Here is a 25,040-nt window from a genome sequence, read left to right as displayed (position 1 = left end):
GCTTAATTTTATTATTAAAGTCATAATTATTTACGTTTGAGGATATTGTATCCATTAAACTATCATAACTATTATTTATATTAATCTAGAGAGGACCAGCATTGCCAGTCCCGTACGCGTTTCCTGCCATGTTCGATACAATAGACCTGTCTCCTAAACACTTTTTACTAATTACTATAAAGTAGTCTCTATTGGTACACACTGCACTAAAAACACGATGTAGAAACATTCGATGCCTTCAAATGTAGAAACACGACTGGAATCTACCAAAAAACTGCCAAAAATTAATATTTTTTGGGAGAGCTCCGAAAAAACTAAAACCACTTTGGCAGTAGTTATTTTGATTATTAACTCAAAAATAAAAATATACACAACAGTTATAAGATCCTTAGTAACGTATGCATCAAAAACATGAACTTTCACTAGTGAACAAGCAGAACAACTTCTTAGATGGGAAAGAAAAATTTTAAGGAAAATATATGGACCTATACAAGAGAATCGGGGATGGTGTATAAGAATAAACCTCGAAATAAATACAATATTTAATAGACCGACTATCACAATAAAAATACGAAGTACATTACTAAGTTGGTTGGGACACGGAGAAAGGATAGATGATAAGACAAATACAAAAACAGTACTTAGAAAAGAATTAAACGGGAAGAGACGAAGGCCCAGAAAGAGAGGATTAATGGTATCAACCATGATTTAAAAGAACTAAGAATACGATAATGTGAAAAACAAGCAAAGGAAGGAAAATCATAGTCAACTATAGCCAAGAAGGAAATATATTCGTAACACTAAAATGATCTCCTCAAAGAAGACAACCTAAAACAACCTTTTTTTTTTTTGTTCGTCTTTATAGAGGGGGGGTCTGGAATCTTCAAAAGACATCTTAGCCCAGGGCGCCGCCTGACTAACTTTAGTGCAGGATTCGTTCTTCGTACTCCCGGCGATAGTTCCCGAGGTACTTTAAAATGCCCTCTCGTCGCCGAGTCTACGCCGAACGCCTACCTGCTAAACCAGACCCTCCTCTGTCATCCAGCGATCCGGAAGCGGAATGGCCGCTGTAAGGCCGGCATCACTTCCGAATCACTACCTTTATTCATTCATTCTCCATTCATACACATCCACACTCTATTCATTAGCAAGGAGGTTCCCTGTCTCGTTCCAGGTAGCGCGTAGAAGACACTCATCGCTCCTAGTTCGGCATTATTTCCAGATGGGCATTTCCTCCTTCCCCACAGTCTGACTCACGCATTCCAACTCACACAGTGTGACCCACTTTTCTAGCTTCACCTTTCAGCATCATTCACTCCTACCTTTAGCGTTGGTTTAGCAGTCTTTCTTCCTCTTCCTTTTTCTTGATTACTGCACGGATATAGCTGTGTATATTAGTCCAAACTAATTTATTTTCAATCATTCTCTCAATCATTTCTCTCACTGTAACAAAATTCATACCTGTCTCTCTCTCCATTCTGTTCCTTTCCACTATCCATCTGCTGCAATCTAACATCGTATGTGTCACAGTGTCCGAGTATCCACAGTATAGGCATTCATCTGTATCAGCCTTTCCGATCCTATAGAGGTAGGCCCTAAAACACCCGTGTCCTGTGAGCACCTGCGTCAGGAAATAATCCAGTCGCCTGTGGCCACAGTCCACCCAATCTCTTATGTTTGGGATCAGCATTTTCGTCCACTGTGCCACATCTTCCGTGTTGTTCCATTCTTCTTGCCATCTTTCAACTGACCTTTCCCTTTCCTGTCTTTTCTCGGCCACGGTAAGGTTTGGACCTCTTCTCTCATACAGCTCTTTTCTTTCCACCGCCAAAACATGCAACGGAACACATCCAGTGATGGTCCATAAGGCTGCCGCAGACACAGTCCTGTAGGCGCATGCCACTCGCAACAGACTTGTTCTGTCTACTCGGGTCATGAGACTCCTACAGGCAGTTATCTCTACTGCCTCGCTCCAGACTGGTGCCGCGTAGAGGACGATCGATTGTACAACACCGTGTAAGACCCTCCTCCTTTCGGATTTGGGTCCTCCAATGTTCGGCATCACCCTCCCCAACGCAGCCGTACTATTCGCAGCCTTCCGGACCACCTCCCGCACGTGCTCTCCCCATTTTCCATTCTGGTGCAATGTCACTCCTAGATACTTTACATGTTTCTTAGGTGTTAGACATGCTCCCGCACATTTTAGTTCAATATTTTGCCTATTCCTTGTCCCCTTCAGAATGATGGCTTCGGTTTTCTCTGTCGCAAGTTTCAGTCCGTGCTGCGTCATCCATTTCTTTACGATGCCGCCTGCGTTTCTAACCCGGTATTTGAGATCTGGCTCATCCCGAGCTACTACCAGTACAGCGAGGTCATCCGCGAATGCGAAGGGGGTTGTACCCTCTCCGTATTCACAGTGCATAACCCCGTCATATGCCAGATTCCATAGCGTCGGGCCCAAGACAGATCCCTGGGGTACCCCGGCCGTCACGTCCACGATCGTGCCCTTTTCCACCATAATCCTTCTTTCGGACAGATACTCCGCCACAACATTCATCAGGTAACCAGGACATTCTCTCTCCTCCATTGCCTTCATTACCTCGTTCCACTGCAACGTATTGAATGCATTCTTAACATCAAACAACAGCAGAGCCGCCCAGCGATGTTTATCCCCTCTGTTGCGCAATGCTTCGAGTACACTCATGATTGCATCAGTCGTGCTTTTCCCTTTACAAAAACCAAATTGCCTCCTTGATAAACCACCTGACCTCTCAATCATGTCGTCTATGCGTACTCGCAGCATCCTTTCATACAGCTTACTGATGCATGGAAGCAGACAGATGGGGCGATACTTTTCCCTAGCTTTGGGAAGCAGTATTAACCTCGATGTCCTCCAAGGCTCAGGAAAAGTTTGTGCTTCCAGCAGTGCATTCATATGTTCCAGAAGCCACGCAGGTTCCACCCGTCCTAGACCCTTCACCGCCTCAGGTGGTATCTGATCTAGTCCTGGGGACCTACGAGTCTTCAGTGAACCCAATGCCTCGATAAGTTCATCCATGGTAAAGGGTACAGCTCGCTCAGCTCCTTCATCCCTCCATACACCATGACATCTGCCGTCCGGAAAGAGCTCTCTTGTTACCTCAAGCTTCTTATCCATAGGCATTTCGTAAGGAGAATACGCATGGAACTTCTTCATGACGATCTTGTACCCCTGACCCCAGATGTCCTCATCCAGCTGTTCACACAACTCTTTCCAGTGCCTTCTTTTTTCTGTACGGATTTTCCTGTACAGTTCCCTCTTCCTTGCGCGGTACTCTTCCTCGATCTCCTCGATGATCTCAGGGTTGATTCTTGCTCTACCTCTTGCTCTTGTTAACCTTCTTCTCATCGCTATACACACATTTCTTAGTGCCTCGATGTCCGCATTCCACCAACATTGCATCCTGTTGACATCTTGGCGACCAATCTTGCTTCCCTCCATCGCTTCTTTAATGACTCTCTCCAGGCTTTCCACTGTCGGTGATTGACCCTGCATTATGCTCACTCTCCATTTAATTAGTTCCTCGTATACTTTCCAGTCATTCCCATCGCCGCATCTGCCCATCGACGTCCCGGATGCACGGACCGTGTTAGTGGTCCCCTTTCCAGTTATCGAGAACTCAATGTATTGATGTTCAGTTCCAGTGTAGTCTGGCAAAACCTTCCAACCTACTGCTTTCGCCGCTATTTCTTGTGTCGCCATGGTCACGTCGATGTACGTACCTGTACCTCTCCTAACAAACGTAGGTTCCAGACCTGTGTTCAGAACCACTAGGTCTAGAGCACCCACCCAGTCAGTTAGTATCCTGCCGCGAGCATCGGTGATGGGAGATCCCCAGTCTGCTGCTTTTGCGTTAAAATCTCCCAGCACTACGTATTCTCCTCCTGTGTTTCCCACTTCCTGCATGATCTCGTCTATCTTCATCTCGTACTCGCCCACCGTCACGTTTGGAGAAATATAACAGCAGACCAGTCGCACCCCCTCCATCCGAACAATCACATATCCTTCTTTCGGCTTAATTTCATACACTCGCAGTTTCCTATTGTAGATTCGTACAGCAGCTCTCCCGGTCGTATCTACAAACCATCCTCTTCTTTTCACCGCTGTTGGATTTGGTTCCGCCGTTACCAGCACATCGATGTTCTTTTCTACTGCGGCAGTCTCAGCAAGATCATGTGCTAGTCTTGCCGTTCCCACATTAGTTTGGAGCACTCTCAGCTCTTGAGTCATGTTTTCTTTGTTTGCCATTTCTAAACCTTGGATTTCTTTCGCGCTCTCTTTTACACTCTCATACTCTTGGGACTAATCCTCAGTTATTTCTATTTTCAACCAGTCGGTTGAACTTTGGGCATATTCTTGAATTTGCCACATGCCCATTCACGTCGCAGTTGAGGCATCTGGTTGTTTCTTCCTTGCATTCCAGCGCTATGTGACCCTCTTTGCCACATCGGAAGCAACATCCTCTTCTGTTCTGCCCCTTGCAGTGCCATTGTTTGTGTCCAAAGGCAAGACATCTCAAGCATCTCGGTATTTCTAACCTTAATTTTATCACTCGGCAGGATGTGTAGTCTACTTTTATTCTTTTCATTTGCAAGATCTTTTCGGCAACATCTTCATCCACATCGATCACGGCACTCATCATCCCTCTTACTGCGCCTCGTGTTTCGGTCCAAATTTTTATAATGTCACAGACCCGCTCTTTTCCAGCTGCTTCCTCTGTGGCCTTTTGGATCTCTTCCTTTGTTGTATTGGGTGGGATTTCCTGTATTAAGAGTCTTTTCTTCACGATGCCTCCTTTTGCCACTGCTCTCGACACGCATGTATTATCAGAGAGAAGTTTCTTCACTTCCTCTGCCTTTTCCCGTCCTCCGACCAACTCCAGTGATATTCCTTGGTCTCTAGTCTGTCTGATCCTTTTAATGTCAATGTCCTTTCTTCCTGTCAGCTTGTTTTTTACCTCTGTCATTAAATCCACAAAGGATTTTTCTTTGGTTTTATTGATGATTACGACTCCATTTTGTTCTTTGGACTTGGTGTTGATATTGGTCCACCTTCTTGTTGTTTTTTTACCTAGGAGCGTGATCGTTACATCTCTTCCTCTTACAGCCCATTCCATAATTTTTCTCGATGTCTCAACTCCCAGTGCTGCCGGTGTGTGGATTCCCAGGTTTTCTCTTCCCAGCTCCTCCATCTTCTGTACCAGTTTCCTGCATGTTTTCAGGAACTTCACCGGCACAGGTTCTTCCTTTTTGTTTGGGAGAAGTTTAAATCCATACTTCTCCTTGTGGATCCACGTTCCATCTTTATGAACAGACATCGTGACTTTCGTAGTTCCCAGACAAAATAAACAACCTAAGACAACCTTTTAGAAGGTAACGATTTTAGATATAAAACGCGGAACTTTTTGAAGAGATATGCTTGTGGCTGACCTTCACCTTAAAGATAACTTTAGTACTATCTGTGATTTTATGATGATGATCCTAGAGTATTTGCACTAACTGTAGTGCGCCCTCTGGTATCGGTTCCAAATTGTTCCAAAAGTGTACCGTCAGTTTAGGAATATCTGCAGTGACTTTTTGTATTTCCTAGAGTTAAAACTTTATGATACAGAAACATAGAGATGAAGAGAATATGACAAAAACGATTGACAGCTATGGAAATGGATATATGACGTTTCAATTTCCACTTCGGAAATCGACATGTAAAATAAAAAATTGAGAATATTAATTTAAATAAACAACCAGTAAACAGTTTAGTTAAATACGTTTTATTTAGTCTAATACCAGTGTCAACATATTAAATAACATTTAAAAGAAGTGAATAATTAATTGTTCTGTCTTGGCCTGAATGTTCTGTTTGAAAATCTAATAACGACATCTTGAACTCTCATATTGGGTGTAAGGAACTGCTGCAAAGTATCAACTCCTTGTCTAGGTTGTCTGTCAAATGGATAACCCATTGAACGACGGTCGGGGTACAAACGATCCTTCACACCACAGAATGAGTCAGCATCGTTGCAAATTCCAGTAATGTCTTGGTCAATCTGTAAATAAAGGAAATATATGAAATTGCATAATTTCATTTTAGATTTCAAGATACTTTACATACCCTGTCATCATCGATATTTGAAATCATAACGAACAGCTCGCATCTGAATCCTGGATTGTCGGTATTACCCATTGGAATTAACATGTGTTGTGGCCATCCGCAACCGCAGAAGTTGAATTGAGCCAAGTTGTTACCGCCCTCAGGTCTGCTGGTATCCAAGTCTCTGAAGGTTCTGTCAAACGGAATAGTAACAGATGAATCAGACGAAGCGCGATTAATTGTGTTCTGACCTTGCTTTACTAAAATAAAAATGATAATTAATTATTATAAATATGTTAAGCTTTATAAGAATCATCCTGAAATACTTCCCGCCCAAGAGAGCGGCCCCAACATAAACACAAATCAAAGTCGAACGACTAAATACGGAATCTACGGAATACTTGTACAGGAAAAGAATATCAGAAGAGATCACTGGGAATGAAATATCAGAAAACCATAACATCGAGGAAAGCTGGGAAAAACTTAAAAATAACATAATAAAGCAGCAACAGAATCACTTGGAGAGAGGAAAGTAACAAACACTAACATATCAAAAAAGAAAACACCATGGTTTAGAGAGGAAGTAAACACAAAATGTGAAGAAAAGAAAAAAGCAATTTTTACAATACAAAACACAACAAACACAACAGACATACAACCACTATAAACGAATCAGAAATGAAACGAATACTTTAGTTAGACAAATAAAAAGGGAACACTGGCAGAGCTTCTCAAAACAAATGGAAGACGACTTCTACGAAACACAAAAAGAAATATGGAGAATGACCAGAGGACAAAGAAAACAGATGAACAAACTAATACAAACTAAACACATTCAGAAGGAAATATGGGTAGACTACTTTCGATCCCTATTTGCTAAAGGTGACGATAATGAACCGCCAACACCAGAGGTGACGACAAACGAAAAAATAAATATTGAGAAGGAAGAGGTAAAGGAAGCATTAAGGAAATTAAAAAATAGAGAATGACTAGAAGAGGACAGAATACCGAACGAACTTCTAAAGCACGGAGAACCAGATCTGACCAAAAAACTATTAAAACTAATCTAAAAAATAATAGAACAAAACAGAATTCCTCAACAATGAAGATCAAGCATCCTAATATCTCTCTTCAAAAAAGGAGACAAATCGGATCCAAAAAATTACAGAAGAATTAATTTATTAAACACAACACTAAAATTAACAACCAAAGTGATAATAAATAAACTGAATAAAATTATAATACTAGCAGAGGAACAACAAGGTTTTAGTATGGAAAGATCATGTACCGACGCTAAATATATAATGAGACAAGTGTAAGAGAAACAAGTGCAAGAGAAATCATTAGAATACAACAAACCCGCATATCTATGTTTCGTGGACCTTAAGAAGGCATTTGACCGGGTAAAATTAAAAGACGTTATCCACTTACTGTACGCAAGGAAGATACCTCTCGGAATAATCAAAACGATCGAAAATATCTAAAAAAACATTACAAAAAAAGCAAAAGTAGAAGAACTACCCGACCCTATTTAAATTGGCACTGGGATAATACAGGGAGATTCGCTGAGTTCTCTATTATTCAACCTGATTGTGGATGAAATAATAAAAAAAGTAAGAACTAAAAAAGGATACCAAATGGGAGAAAAACAACTTAAAATAATCTGCTATGCAGACGATGCAATACTACTCTCTCAAATTGAAAATGATTTCCAACGTATGCTGCACCAATTTAATACAACCGCCAGAAAATTTAACATGTTAATTTCCCCAAAAAAGACAAAATGCATGGTTACAATTGATAGAGTTTAAATATCCAGGCATCACATTATCTAGCTACGGAAAGCTCGAAACTGAAATGGAAGATCAACTGAATAGAGAAAAGAGAGCCGCAGGCTGCCTGAATAAAACAATATGAAGAAATAAAAATATCGGGAGAGAAACGGAAGGCAGAATTTACAAAATAGTCATCAGACCAAAAATGACATACGCGGTAGAAACAAAACCTGGTACAAAATGGACAAAAAGGATATTAGAAACAGCAGAGATGAAAACACTTGGAAAAATTGATGCTAAGACACTATGGGACAGAGCTAGAAGTACAGATATACGACGTAGATGCAAGGTGGAGAACATCAAGAACTGGGTAAGAAATAGAAGAGTAGAATGGAATAATCATATAAGCCGAATGATAACCAATAGAGTAGTAAAGACAGCAAGAGACGGTTCCCCAATAGGAAGACGATCAGTAGGAAGACCACGAAAACGATGGAACGACAACTTACTGGAGGCACATTGAAAACAGACACAGTCATGTCTACATAAAAAGAAGAAGAAGAAGAAGATCTTAAGTTTTAAAATGAAATCTTTAAACATTTATACAGTAGAACTAGGAAATAAATTATTAAAAAAATTTGCAATATCAATAAGGTTTCAAATAAGTTAAACCAGAATGCAATAATTTATTTAAAAGGCTATGATGACAGGTCACACGGTTTGTCCAGTTGGGTAACGACGCCATCTAGAAAAGAAATCAGAACTACCAAAATTTGACATTTCAAGCATATTTGTTCTCGAAACGATAGGTTTAATTAATAATACTGTATTAATTACATATTATTAATTAATTTTAATAATATTTTTATTGCACAATTTAATACAAAATATTTTAAAGCTTTATGTTACTTTACATATAAAATCTTAACACCATCTGAACAAAGAAATCTGTATTAATTAATTTTTTTCGAAAATTGCTAAAAATATAGGTTACTGTAATTGTAAGGTAGGATCAATGACATTATAATATATATTTATTATAATATGTCACTGGGTAAGATAAACATACACTTACTATAACAATAAAATGACGTTTACTAAACGTAAACGCTTTACCAAAATAAAATAAAATAAAATGGAAAATAAATAAGATTAAATACAGTTAAATAAAGGTAAATATAATAAAACAAAATTAAATAAAGTTAAACAGAATACGGTAAGATAGTTTCGAAACAAATTCAGATTTCTGCTTTAATCTGGAGCCTTCTAAAAATTGCAAGACATGACCAGACGATGATAAAGATGTTAAAGAAGACATGGGGAATCTAAAATTTGCATTCCACGACATGTCTATTCATCTAGGCAGAAATCCTAACGAATTTGTTTCTCGTACTCATACAGAGTAGATCCGAATAAAATGAAAAAGACAGAAAAGATTTTATTTCACGTTCAAAGCGTCTATGTATCTATTGATACGTATTCCGACTTAAAAAGTCTCATCAGAATAGTTATTCATAGCCGTTCTTCTAGCCAAGAACGGCTATGAATAACTATTCTGATGAGACTTTTTAAGTCGAAATACGTATCAATAGATACATAGACGCTTTGAACGTGAAATAAAATCTTTTCTGTCTTTTTCATTTTAAACAGAATTATTTAGAATTAAATAATTTTTTGGGCGTTTTGTGGTGGGGGTAGAATAGTTCGTTGGATCGTGACGTATGATACATCATTGGAAAGGAGAGGAGGTAGCGAATATGATGAGACAGAAAAAATACACATTGGTCCTATTAGAGCCTGTGATACAGTAAATGAAAGGGAAGAATATCACGAATATATTCAATATATTCGAAGATTAGAACAAACAAATAAACAAAGCGACTACCCAAAAGGGCACTAGACAGTGTCTTCATTATTAATAAACGTATATTTACATACGAGATGTCATAGGGCACTAGGCATAAAAATAGTTTAACTAAAAGAAAAATTTTGATTTAGTGACTTAAAGAAGGCCTCTGGCTAAGTACAAAATAAACAACTAAATGAATCCTAACATACGACATAGCAAATGAAAAGGGTGGATATAACAAATATATTCAGATAGAAAAACAAACAAGGGGACTACCAAAAGGGCACTACATAGTATGTTTAGTAGTATTGAACGTATACCGACATACGAGATATCATAGGGCACTATTTACCATAAGACAAATTTTGATTTATTGACTTAAAGAAAGCCTTCGGCTATATACAAAATAAACAACTAATTGAATCCTAACATGGCAAACAAGGTACTACTAAAAGGACACTACACATTATCTTCATTTTTAATGAATAAATAGCGACATAGCAGATATCATAGGGCACTATGGATAAAAAGAGATTTACCATATATTTTTGCCATTCGAAAAAAATAATGATCAACACATTATATTAAATTTATAATAACTTAGGCTAGTATTCAGTGTGAACTTACAAGTAACTCTAAATCTGTCCAGTTCAATAAACATATTCTTTTGATCCCTAAACAACCATGGATTTCCCCTTTCATCAAATTTGGGAGCCATAAATATTCTGCAAGTTCCTTGTTTGGCAGCTCCGGAGTTATTTACAACGATACGGTAATTGTATGCCTGATGGTTAAGGTGAGTAAATCTGATGAAGACAGGTCCACGTGGTTGGAAGTCCATACCTCGGGAGAGATCTACATCAGATTGTTGCCAGAATGTATTTAAGGCATTACGTGTACCTCCTGATTCTATGGCAATACTCTCGACGGTAACTCCAGGGTTAATCAGCTAAAAATAAATATATCCTAGACTTATTTAACATGTTAATAAAAAATATTCGTGTTACCTGGTTTTCAGTGTATCTTGGTAATGTAGACTTGAATTGCTGGAAGATATCATCCACGTAAGCATGCCATCTATAGAATACAGGATCACGCATAGCTGTAGCTGAATCACCCATAACACCAAATGATTCCTTCATTTAACAAAATACAATTAATATAAAATACAGCACATAATCTACAGATTTTAAGAATTTTTTTATAATAAATTCTTAAAGTAGTAATTAAATATATTATAGATTACAGAAGATAATAACTGTAGACAAAAATATATAACTACCAAAAGTTACATAATTCCCAAATTATAACTCTAGTAACAAATAATAAAAATTTTTAATAAAACTTACAAGATGTCTATGATCTGGATCATGAATATAAGAAATAAATACGTGTCCCATATTGTGCATGTCACCGTAGAATTCTCTATTGGGTGAAAGAATACTGGATTCAATCATATTTCCCAAAACATCAATACCTTCGTTTTCAGTAAGTTCAACATTGGTTCCGTCAGGCTAAAACAAAATGGTGCAATAAGCAAATTAAAGGTTAATGCGAATATCCGTACCCTTCTAGCATTTCCAGAGTGTATGGCATCAAAGATTCTGTCCCTCCACCTTTCAAGATCATCAATATCTTGAGTTATCTGATCAGTTTCTCTTCTAAGGTTTGATAATTTCTGGTTGGCTACACGAGAGGGCCAAGATCTGCTGGACACCAAGCTGTCTAGTTTTGGGAAATAGGCTTCCGGGATTGCTTTTCTCCAGTCAATAAATCTTTCGACACGTTTTAACCCATGACAGAGACGTTCAAAGTTATATCTGAAACAAAAATATTATTTATATAAAATATTTTATTACTTTTATTTTATGAGCTTATTAAATAAAAATATTGTCAACTTTTCTATTTAATTACAGAAATTTCAAAACTGTAATCCAAATTCTTATAGTCACCTAGCAACAATTTGTTGATGCATGTAATAGAAAAGTTCTCCACGACGATTCTTATTGACAACATCGAAAGCAGCTTCGAATGGATAAACCAAATGCCAATGCCAATGATGGAGGTTAATTCCCAAATCTTCTCTGAAGTAAGCTAAACGGTGTTCTGGTTCCAGGTTAGAAGCAGTAAAATCCCTCGGTATTTCAATTGGTGTCTAAAATTATAAAATATATATTTATATTTTATTAATTAATTATCTAAAACAATTTCATACCCTTGAATTTGTAGGCACAATGTTGGCTTCTTCCCTAGCTTTGGCGAATACTTTACTGTCTACATATTTGTCCGGAAACGATCTAATAAAGGACGGCAAATCTACGTCCTGCGTGTCAGATCTATGCAACAGTGCAACGGAAAGAGCATAGTTAAACAGGTATGGATTAACACGATCCCTGGTATAGACAGCTACTGACAGAAGATCATCCACGTTGCGCATACCTAAAACAAATGGTATGCACAATGCTATCACATTTAATTTAGCAGTGTTTTTTTAATATTCAGTAAATTTATAGACGTGAGTTTATAAATAAGTAGAAGAAGTTCCAAGAATACTGAAATTAGTACTTTCTAAAAAATAAAGTTATAGAAAACGACATTACGAGAGAGGGATTAGAGGGTAATATGTTAGAAAAAACAGGTAGATGGCAATATTGGGAAAAACTGAAAAAAGGGCAAGAGAAAAGAATATATGTATAAATAATTACTTGTTCAGTACTCAGATATATAAGCGACACGTGGTCGCTCTCAAGCAGTGACGAAATTCAGTTAAGAATATTTAGGCGCAAAATATTAAGAAATACATAAACACTTTTATTAATGATAATTAGATAAATAAAATGAACTATGGGATAGAGATCTTTGATCTTTCCAGTAAAATACGAATAGATGAAATAGATCGGATCATTTTTTATGTAATACTGATATAAACCGGTTATACTTCACCTAATTTTTTTTATTATATATTGTGTCTGTTGTAATTGCTTTATTGCTAAGTTAAGTAGTCTATATTATTTTTACAAAGCTTATTATATCCGAACGATTTAGGTATTTCTGGTGAAGCGGACGCCCTTAAAGCCATGAAAATTAGGCAATAGACTAAAGTGAAATAGCATACTAGAAAGTTTGACATTAAGGGTTGTGTCGCCAAGAAAATTAGAACAAAAGGAAAACCACTTATTAAAAAAAATGTTAGCTATGCTTTAAAAATACATCCAAAAACAAAACATGAAGATAAGTAGATTAATTTACAATAAAAATAACTTACCTATGTAAATGTTGATAAGTTGTCCAGCAATTTTTCTGTGTTTTGGCAAAAAAAGAGAGAAATTCTCGTCTCTTTTTAATTCCAAAATCTCTCCCAAGGGAGGTATAGAAATAGTATTGACGGGAATTTTACCTCCATCAGCTTCTTCTCCAAATCGAGATACAATCTGATTTCCCACATTTTTATATTGATCTGGCTAAATAGATAAAAAATACGATTATTTTAGATCTAGGTATGATTAAATATTTATGTAATTTTATAATTATGTCACTATAAAGACAAGATAAAAAGTATATATATATATATATCATGTATATATATATATATCATGTATATATATATATATATATATATATATATATATATATATATATATATATATATATATATATATATATATATATATATATATAACCTATATACATATCGAAGCCATGAATGTAGGCTTATAGGTTTATAGAAAAGCGAAAGTTACACGATCTCTGAACAAATACAGCAGTTGTACGTTGTACACCGTGATAATAACAGACAACGAACATGATATGCAGTTGATGTTAAAGAAAATAAACACAGTAGGAAAAATATATAGCTTGAACATAAATGCTGGAAAAACTAAATGCATGGCAATAAGAAAAAACGCACTTTTAAGAATACAACTGCAAGTAGATAATGCTCCAATCGATCAAGTGAAAACACTGGAACATGGACGTTAAGAGTACCTTTCATTAATAAGTTGGAGGCCTTCGAAATGTGGAAATTGCGAAGAATGTTCCGCATACCAAGGACAGATAGGGTGAGAGACAAGAAAGTCTTAAGAAAGGCAAATACTGAGAGATAACTACTCAATTTGATCAAGGTACGCAAAATTAAATATTTCGGCCATATTCTGAGAGGAAAAAAATACGCAATCCCTCAAGTAATCATCCATTGAAAGATTGAAGGCAAGAGAGGAGTAGGTCGCAAACAAATGTCGTGGCTATGGAACATAAAGTACTGAACAGGCGTAAATAGCACTGGCGATGTTTTGCATGCCGCAAAAAACAGACGTCTGGCCTTAAAATAATTCGCCAACGCACTATAGGTTACACGGCACTATAAGAAGAAGAAGGAAGACGCAGGTACTTATCTAAAATATAGATGTAGTAAAGCAACCAAAAAAAAAACAAAGCTCCAGGGTCAGACAAAATTACCAACGTATAATCATAAACAGTGGAGAGGAGCTGTTGCAGAGGATTACAAACTACTGGTCGAAATTTAAAAGAACAAAAGCATGGCTGTAGAATGGAAAAACAGACACATCACACCAATTTTTAAGAAGAGAGATCCAATGAAGTGTAACAACTATAGAGCTATTACGTTACCAAACTCAACGTATAAGAACCTAACCACAATGATAAGTCCACAACTAAATTTTTACGCAGAAAAAATATTAGAGGGTATGAATATGGATTTAGAAAAGCGAGATCAACAATAGACTAAATAAACTCACTAACGCAAACCATCAACAAAAACTAAGAAGATGACATAGACCTACATATTTTGTTCATCGTTCATGTTGGCATCAAAGGCCAACAGGCCTTTGAAAGCATATACAGACAACAGTTATCAAAAGAAATCAAAATATATGTTGAATAATGGATGGAAATACCATCAAAGTTAATAAGACTGACCAGAATGGCAATGAGAGACTCATCAGCAAGAGTTAATAATAACGAAATTACGCCACAATCAATATAGATCGGTCAACGGCGCTATTGAATATCGTCATACAAGGAGTAATTAGATACATTGGACTAAAAAAGATAATTATTTAAAGTTCAACACATATTATACGCTTCAATGATAATCTAGGATCAACGGCTAGAAGAAACACGTCTATGGCTAATAAGCAAAGCAAAGACTAGAGGAATAATAGTCAATCAGAATAAAATAAAATACATAATAAGCACAAGAAACGATGCAAACAGAATAAAAGAAGTAAAAATAGGTAAAAATAAATTCCAGAGGGTTTAAAGGCAAAACACATTAAAGACACAAACCTGAGCAAAAAACAGAGACAAAAGTATAAAGAGTAGCAATTAGTCCAGTGTTAGCGTATGGAGAAAAGCAATGTATCTTACGAAAAAAGACAAAGAAAAGCTAAGAATGGTTAAAATAGGTTAAGAAAAGAAGTAAAAATAGGTAAAAATAAATTCCAGAGGGTTTAAAGGCAAAACACATTAAAGACACAAACCTGAGCAAAAAACAGAGACAAAAGTATAAAGAGTAGCAATTAGTCCAGTGTTAGCGTATGGAGAAAAGCAATGTATCTTACGAAAAAAGACAAACAAAAGCTAAGGATGGCAAAAAAAATTGGGAAAAGAATCCACGGCACAGTAAAGTCAGAACAAGGCGAACACAGAAGACTTATGAAACATGAAATAATAAATATAATCGAAGGGGGAAGATATAGTAAAATTTATTAAAGCACATGGACTGAAATGGTTTGGACAGACACCACTAAAAGGAAAAGACGAACTTATTAGGACGATACTCAACTGAAAACCAGCAGTAAGGAGACAAAGAAAATGGACCAAAAATAATATGGGAAGAACAACTTTTAGAGGATATATCAAAGATGAAAATTTCAAAAAAACATAAAAATCATTTAGAAATAGCCCAAAGGATATATGCGTGTATATATATATATATATATATATATATATATATATATATATATATATATACAAGCATAATCTAAATTTAAATACCGTATCTAGAATTCCAAATCAATGGAGGATAAGATTCTGATTATACCAAAAAAGTACATTTTTCTTCTTCAATTTAAACTATTTATTACAGTTAACAGACAAAAAGAAAGAGCTCTATATCCTTAGCTATAGTAACTTACATATAGGGAAACTTGACTAAGTACTAACAGTCTCAGAAGAGTATTTTGACACCCTACTGAAATTAGATTAAATGGAGTAAATGTAGTAGATGAATGACTGTCACATCAGAAAAAATAAAAAGAACAATAACTATGAAAAATAATAAAACAAAATAAAAATTCAACATTAGCAATACCATTAAAGTATTCCACTAGAACATTCTACAAAAAAATTTAAAAGTGGTTAAAAGAAAAACAATTCTGGAAAACGAAGTTAATGGAAAATCTAATATAAATTACATTGAAAAAGAAAAAGATTTCACTGTAGTAATAATTGGGTAATAATATTAAATATTCTAGTGAAAAACCTTTAAAAGTAGCGGAGATTAAAAAACAAAGATAATTTCGACCAGACGACACTGCACAACATATTTGCAATAAGAATTTATAAGATAATTAGCCAGATAATAAAATAAAAATGCTTGCCCCGATTGTATATCTGTGCAAGACAATTAAATCAGTTTCGTTACAGAAATTGAAAGAGCCTACATAAGTAGTGAATGTGTAAACACTGGACAAGTCAAAGCTGGTCAATGAGTATGGAAATGCTACCTTATATACATTCCTATTTGCAGCTGGTTAAGTAACTATTCTCTAAATATTAACAAGACATGGAGTATACCATAAAATCTTATAATAAAATTTGTAATTTAAAGCTTAAAAATAAACATAGAAAAGTCAAAATACATAACTGTATAAGGGACTGAGAAAACTTTACATGTTAGGGATGAAACTAAAAGAAATAATTGAAACAAAAATAGGATAATAAATATTACAACCGAAAAGTATTTATTACAGTACTACGACATATAAATTCTGCTTGATCGATGCAAAGCTTTAATCAAATGGAGTCCAAAATGAGAAAGGTCACAAAATGACATATTTGGGAACTGTGATAACGGACCAACTAGATCCAGACATAGAAATAAAACGTAGAATAGCAATGACTTAAACTACTTTTATGAAAATGAAGTCATTTCTTTGCAATAATCATCTCAGTTTAAAACTAAGACAAAGAATGGTTACGTGCTATTCTTGGTTTGTACTTTTGTATACTGCAGAAGTGTGGACGCTAAAAGTATCGATCATAAACAAAATCGAAGCATTGAAAATATGGGTTCATAGACGAATGCTAAAGATACCTTGTACAGCAAGGAAAACTAATGAAAAAGTACTAAGGAGTGTCAACAAAGATAGAGAACTGCTAAAGACTGTTAAACATCAAAAAATGTCTTATCTGGGACATATAGTAAGGGGAAGTCGATATACAATATTACAACTGATCCTTAAAGGCAAAATAGAGGGGTGTAGGAAGAAAACATTCGTGAGTGGACTCAGATATCAAATGCAAAGCTTTCGTTATGGTGATTGCCAACGTCGGATAATTCTGATATGGCACGCGAAGAAAAATAACTACGGCATATGATGGAAAATGAAGAAAACTACTACCAAAAAAAATTCACATTGAAAAGTAAATTAGTGGACCCCAGGAAGGAAACTGGAATGGCAAATATGGTAGTGCATGTGATGCGATAAGCGACAATATTAAAGTTTTCAAAATTGTGAAAACAATACAAAGATTCTACAACGATCTTCGATCAAAAATAAAGATTAACAATCAGTTCTCCGAAAATTTTAGGGTAAATACTAAGGGTAAAAAAACTAAGGCAAAGCTGCAGACTAGCTCCAACTTGAAAATCTGCCTAACTGGGGCACTGCAGAAATAGAGGAAATCTTGGAATGTTAGTGGAATGCGTATGTCATGAAATGACAAAACAACCGTATATACGCTTCATTTCGCGGACGATTAAATAGTCATCGCACAGGACCAGGAACATCTTATATTTATGACAAAGCAATTAATACAGGAATACGAGCATTGTAGACTAAATGAATAAAAAAAAAAACGAAATACTTGCGCATAAGAGGAGTTGAAAAGCATGAACCAAAGTTAGAAAATGAAATTGTAATTTCGAATATATCGTTTTGGGGGCAAAAATGGAAAGAAATGGTTGAAACAGAGATCCAAAAACGAATCATAAAACGGAAAAAATAATATACGCAGTAGACTCTAGTCAAAAATTATCTCTAAACAAAAAAGATACAGCTATATAACAGCATTTTCAAAAGCGTTATATTTCATGGATGCAAAACCTGGGAACTCACTAAGACAACGGAAAAACTCCTTGTTGTGAAAATATTACCTTCTGCTATTAATCTACCGAAGGTAATATTGGATTGGCAGCCACTTGAGCTAAAAAAATGAGGAAGACTAAAAACAAAGTGGCCTGATAGAGTACAAAAGACAATGTAAAAGAGAGATCTACAATCTACGATCTAGAACTGTGAAAATTGGCACAAAAAAGAAATGTAAGTGTTAATATAAAAACATTGGCTTATAGAAAGTTAAATACATATAAATTTAAAAAAAACTTACGATATACTCTTTAGGAACATCAAATACAGTTTTGTCATCTCCTTTGGGCATAATAACCAGCTCTTTTGGTCTGTCAAAGAGTTTGACAACATTTTTCTTAGCACTTGCAGACATTTTAACCAATAGTGCCTAAAATATTGTTTAGAATTTATTAAGTCTATTTTCCAATAATGGATATATAAATATATATATATATATATATATATATATATATATATATATATATATATATATTTATATATATATATATATATATACATATATAACAATTTATATTTATGTATACGTAAATAATTATACAAGAGAATAATTACATACCTCACTTCTTTCGTCCAATAAACGAATATGTAAACTGATTTCACAGACTGAAGAAATATAAAAAAGGTTGCCTTTATATACCCAAAAATTTGGAAAATATTGATATTTTTGATGATTTGATAGTGGTTTTTAGGGAATGAAAAATAACCCGTTCGATTAAAAATTGTTTTGGAAACCCAAATATTGTGGTTTGAATATTACTTTGATAAACAATTTTTTTCAGTGCAACAAATAATATTTATGTATGCTAAAATAAGTAATAATTAAACACATAATAAGGGAGTAAGAAATTTTGGGTAAATAATAGATTAAGAGAAACTCCAATAAATACTAATGAATAATAATAACAACTGAAAAATTAGGAAAATTCTAAATTACACTTGCAAGAAGTAAACATCTATAGTTTAAAAAAAAATCAATTAGAAGTAAAAATAAAAGAAAGAAAGGTACTAAAACATAAGTACCTAAGAAACTATGAAATCTAAGTAGGTATAGAATAAAAAAATTTAAAAACAATAGTTAGGGAAGCTATAAGACGATAATCAAACTTACAATTAGGTATGTATTGAGTGAAATAAATAAGGGTACTGAGAAAATTGGACATAGACCTTTTGAAGAGTTGGCGGAGAATAGTATTAGGAACAATACATAGCGGTGTTAAAGAAGATTAGTTATGGAGAAGACAAAACTAATCACAGGCCAACGATGAAAAAACTTTTTTGATAAAACCTCTATCCTATATATTTTAGTATGCTGAGTCCGAAAATCATATTAAAAATGCTGTATCACCTGCCACTCTTTCACAATTTAACATTTAAAATTGCATAATTACATTTTATTTTGTTTAAGGAGTAGAGAAATCTAATGTTACTTGTTGGTAGCACTAGTAATGAATTGTACAACACTCTTTGTTATTTTTCCTGTTCATTAACAGCTGTATAGTTCCTTTATTCCAATAAACATAACCTCACTTTTCAGTGTTTGACTTATCTGCTTTTAAGTATGGTTGGTCGCGGTTGTAAAAATTGTCCAAATACATTTTGTTAGAAACTGGTGATTTTGTTATTAAAAACATCAGAAAAAAATTACTGACTTTCTCAAAAAAAGAGTATTTTGCATATTTTGGTGTAAAAATTGGTGACCAAGACAAAGGTTTGGCTCTTCACAATGTATATTATGTTTGTGTTGAGGATTTAAGGAAGTGGTCAAAGAAAGACAAAAAAGGCTTTCAGATTTACAGTGCCTATGGTATAGAGAGAGCAGAGAAATCATTCAAATCATTGTTATTTTTGTACTGTCGATGTTTCTTTATATAACTCAAAAAATAAGAAAGTCATTGTTTATTCTAACCTCCCGCCTGCTATCTGTCTGGTAGAGCATGGACCTGAACTGCCAGTCCCTGAGCCTCCTCTATGTATTGATGACATTTTAAATACTAGTGAATCCGAATCTGATGAAAGTGGTCCAGGAAGTGATAGTGATGGTGAATTTTAGTATCCTTCAAAAAATTTACAATCACAGTTGTTTGCACAAGCTGAGTTAGATGACTTAGTACGAGATTTGTTTAACACAGAAAAAATCAGAATTGCTTGGCTCAAGATTAAAAGAAAAGAATTTGTTGTCGCCTGTTACATCTATTTACAAGTACAGGTACAGAGATCAACAGTTTGCTTAGTTTTTTAAGCAGGAAGGGGATTAGGTCTACTGTCATGATATTGGTGGTCTAATGAATGAGTTTTTTTATTGAGTATAATAAGAATGATGAAAGGCTTTTTAAAGACTCTTCAAAAACAAGTTTAAAAGTTGTACTCTTACACAATGCGAACACCCATGCTTCACTTTCTATTGCTCATTCAGTCTATATAAAAGAAACATATTAAAATCCTGACCCAATTCTACAGAAAATCAGCTATTCAGCTCATAATTGGATGATCTGTGGAGATTTAAAAGTTGTTTTTATGCTACTTGGTCAACAAAAGGAATTTACAAAGTATCCATGTTTTATTTGTGAATGGGACAGTAGAGCAAGAGACATAGAGCAACACTGGTCCACAAGACAATGGCCCATAAGAAATGTTTTAACACATGGCGAGAAGAACATTTTGTACAAAACTTTTGGTAGATCCAAAAAAGATCCTTCTTTCACCTCTACACATTAAGTTAGGCTTAATAAAGCAGTTTGTTAACAACCTGCCTAAAGATGGTGAATGTTTCAAATACTTGAGTGGAAAGCTTCCCCATCTATCATAAGCCAAATTTAAATAACGTGTTTTTGTTGGACCAGATATTTGTAAAATGAAGTTCGACTCTACCTTTGAAACCAAGACGAGTACTGAGAAAAAAAAAGCTTGAATTGCATTCAAAAAAGTTGTAACCAGGTTTTTAAGTAAAAGACCCTAACTACGAGCTTATAGTAGCTAATTTATTAGATGAGTTTAAAGATTTGGGATGTCTAATGAGCCTCAAAATCTACTTTTTGCATAACTACTTTTTCACTGAAAATTTGGGTGATGTCAGTGAAGAAAAAGACGAATGATTCTATCAGGATATCAAGGCGATAATGGCTGATTACTGTTGATTACTGTTGATCGGGAACAACAGAGTGCCTCGCATAGAAAAAAAACTACTTGAGAAGTTTTACAGAAAAAAGAGAAAGAAAATACAAAAGCATTGACTTCTGAAATGATTGCACAGGCCTATAATATTACAAGATAAAAATTAGATAAAAGATATTATTCTAATAATGTGTCATTTTAATGTATTTCGGTATTTTGTCTTTTTCAAATTATTACAATGTAGAATAAACCAGTCTCATATTATGGGAAAACTGGGAGTGATACGTAAAATCTAATTTCATATTTTTTTTTTCAGTCCCAAAAAATACATGATTCACATTAATTTTTAAGAAAAGTTTTATATATCTTTTTTTATATTATTATTTTTTATTATACAAAACAATCAAAGTTAGTGTAGATAGGCTGAATAAGAAAAAAATACAAAAATGGGCCTCTTTTGTAATCAATAAAAAAAAAGAAGTAAACATAGACCGCAAGAAAGTGTTATAGAGTATTTTATACGAAGACCTGCATAGAAATAACATATATAATTGAAAGGGAAAATCATTGGACGTCGAAAAATAGAAAGAAATGGTAAATGAGTGGATGAAAATATAGAATAAACTTCTTCGCCTTCGCATAAATCTTTATGCCTCTCAACGTCGGATTTTTTATTTCAATGTTTGTTACTTATCCGTTTTTCAGTGTTTTCCATCTTAGTCCATTCCTCTCATTTTACCAATCGTCTTTCCTATTTATTGTCCAATTTCGTTTATTTTTATGCCGTATACATTTCCTCCGGTATTTCATATCTGAACGAATTGCTCTTATTTCTTTAATCGTTTTTGTTACTTTTTGTATAATTTTATTTATTTGATTCATATATGTTTTCCTTAGTCTGTCTTTTTCTTTGTTTTCTATGATTCTCTTATTTTCCATAATAAGTTCTTCTAGTTTTTTCTTTCCATTAGATGAAGTAGATAATAATGTATCTGTTATCTTATTTATTTATTTTTATATTTATTTATTTTCCGGCAATCATTTTAACATATTTTAATTTCATGTATGTAGTTCCATATTTTTTGTAATGTCATGTTTCACTTGGATATGTAATAAATAAAACAACTATTGCGGTAAAACTCTAAAATTATCTCTTGTATTTATTACTTTCTTCCCAAAGTGTATTTTATTTAATGGATATTAATGGATAATGGATATATTATTTAAGGGATCTTTGTTGCCCTCCGTTGTCGTTTTGCTACATCTAAATCTATTGTCACATCAATGTAAATTCCTATTTTTAGGTAATTATGTTTTTATTTTCTATTCTTTGAGAAATAGAAACGTTTTATTTTTATTATTCTTTATTTTAAAATTTACATTTCAATATAGACAACACTTCAATGAAGACCAACATCTTCTAAAGAATTATTGACAAATAAAAGAAAACATGCCAATAAACGCCCCAGACTGTAATTTAATCACTGCTGAGGTACTAAAACACCTAGCTCGTAAAGCTATTGTACAACAAAAACCTCTTATTGGAGTGTTTTCCTACAAACCGACATGACTACTTCCTGTAATATCTATCAAATGTATTCGAAAATAATTATTGGAACAAAAAATTTTATTCCGACACATCAATTTGGCTTCAGAAATAAAGATGCTGCAATTGGCCAAGTGCATAGAATAATAAATATTATTGAAAAATCATTAAAAGAGAAGAGGGTTGTTCTGTAAGTTGGGTGTGGTAGGCCCTGTCCTTTATTTGCTTTACACATGCTACTTACCTATATTAGAACATTACACTATGGCTATCTTTGCTGACGATACTACGATCTTAGCGGTAGATGACACTATCAAAGAGATAACAAATAAACTACAAACGGCAGTTAATAAAATACAGGATACAGGAGTAATACAAGAGTATCTGTATTTTTTTTAAACAAAGCACGGTTTGTAATGTAAGAAAATAGTTTCTTTTATAGCTGTTATCTTCTAGAGCACCTTTCGGAATGTTGTTTTTGTCAGGTTTTGGCTTATTGGGGCTCTATAGTAACATATTATTTACCATTAGTTCACTATTACACATCCGCACATGGGTTTATTTTTATGTTAAAGTAAATGTTAAAGTAAATAGGATATATCGCGTATGACCGATGCGGTGAAAAGTAGTCAGAAAAAAAGTCACTTATTCTTTTCTGTTTTTTATTTACAGCTTCTAGTGACGTTGATATTTCTTGGATAAGTACCGCCAACTTTATTGATATAATATGTCAGTAAGTTTTTGTTTAAAGTATGATTTTAGGTGAGTATGTACAGAAGTGTTGTTGTTGTCTATCTATTATGATACAATTATGCATTTTTTATGTAAGAGTCCTTGATGAAAGCAGGAATCTGGTTGAAGTTGGGGCTAACAAGTTCTCTTTTAGAAGTAGTTCTATATAAAAATTATTCAAGAATTTTTCTGTTTTGAAAGTGCTTGAGAAACTGGGACTGGGTATTTTGGAGGAACCATAACTTGGTCTATCGTAGGATTTTCCGCAGAAAAATCCTACGATAGACCTTTGATCGCTTAAAATTGATGTTTCGAAATTTGGTCTTTTATGAGATTAGTGTGGGATTGTGAGAGTGTGTGTGTGAGATTTTTAAGATTAGTGTGGTGATGAATATGTTTTTATTAATAGGTAAAGCACTATCTCATTTCGTCAATTTGCTAAGAGGGGGAATGGTTTAGTGTGTGGGGGAGAAGGTAAGCTGTGTTGCGACAATGTCTCGATTGTGTAGATCATCTGTTGAGTGGTAGGAAAACAAGTTAGTACACATGTTCCTCTTAGTATAAGAAAGTAATCTGTTGAATAAGGCGTTTTATAGGTATCCTTGTTCTGTATTTTAGTATTATGTCTTGTATTTTTCTTAAATTAAAAGTCTTAGTAAAGTTGGCTCTTAGGTACCTCTTGGTGTAAGCAAAAACCGTATTGAGTTTGGAGTCAGCTTGTTATTATTCTTATTATTATCTTTTTGTAGTTCTTAAAAGATAAGACTTGATTTTGCAGTTTGGTATAGATAATATTTTAGCTATAAGAAATAACTGTAATAAATATTGAAGTAACAAGTCTTCTTTTTATTTTTGTATAGATATAGTTTTTTTGTTAACCAAAAGAACGAGAGTATTTAAATTTGATACTTAAGTTTGTCATGGTGTAAATAAACAAGAATATTGAAGCTGCACTAACAAACCTTCTTTCTATTCGGATTTTATTATAATTTATAATAAACAAAGCCCTCTTGTAGAAGTTTTTTTCTAAAAATTCTTCTAAGGTAAAGAATTAGCCTATGAATTTTGTTTTACCATTTCCAATCTTTGTCATATGAATCTTGTTAATGGATTCCGCCACTGGTTTCTTCCAGAGCAAATTTAGCCTGGCTCTTTTTTCTGGTAGTATTTACTGCCTGATTGTTCTTTTCTATGCATAAGTTACTGGTGTCGAGGAGTGATCACTATTTTCTCGGACAGAAATACGCCAGGATAAGTACCCCACTAGAGGAGGAGTACTCTTAAACTTAAAATTTCGGTAAGACTAGGCTGCAACCCTAGTAGTTTTCTACTGAGTTAAGTGCGTCTAGTATTTCTGTATTTCTTTTTAATACGATTATGTTTAAGTGTCATCTATCGACCATGTAACTTATGTAGATTCTATTTTGTTTTGTTTATTTTTTTGAAAGTGCTTAAGAAACTTGAACTGGGTGGTTTGGGGGAACCATAATTTGATCTATTGTAGGAT

At 34.3% G+C, this 25,040-nt stretch overlaps 1 protein-coding gene across 1 annotated transcript in view; it reads right to left on the bottom strand.

The window, feature by feature from the left end:
- LOC140444555 (uncharacterized) overlaps window positions 1-18,747 on the bottom strand; it is a 66,307-nt gene extending 47,560 nt beyond the window's left edge. The window contains 12 exon segments of the mRNA XM_072536316.1: window positions 3,572-4,342; window positions 4,422-5,392; window positions 5,867-6,083; window positions 6,149-6,387; window positions 10,379-10,700; window positions 10,759-10,887; window positions 11,101-11,265; window positions 11,319-11,571; window positions 11,704-12,190; window positions 13,017-13,212; window positions 18,383-18,511; window positions 18,701-18,747. Coding sequence (XP_072392417.1) covers window positions 3,572-4,342; window positions 4,422-5,392; window positions 5,867-6,083; window positions 6,149-6,387; window positions 10,379-10,700; window positions 10,759-10,887; window positions 11,101-11,265; window positions 11,319-11,571; window positions 11,704-12,190; window positions 13,017-13,212; window positions 18,383-18,496 — 3,864 coding nt within the window. The 5' untranslated portion in view covers window positions 18,497-18,511; window positions 18,701-18,747.
- Window positions 18,748-25,040: the final 6,293 nt, after the last annotated feature.

Source organism: Diabrotica undecimpunctata, chromosome 6 (genome assembly GCF_040954645.1).
Source record: "Diabrotica undecimpunctata isolate CICGRU chromosome 6, icDiaUnde3, whole genome shotgun sequence".
NCBI classification, from domain to species: domain Eukaryota; kingdom Metazoa; phylum Arthropoda; class Insecta; order Coleoptera; family Chrysomelidae; genus Diabrotica; species Diabrotica undecimpunctata.
The sequence above is the reverse complement of the archived record's forward strand: the minus strand, read 5'-3'. Positions and strand labels throughout refer to the sequence as shown.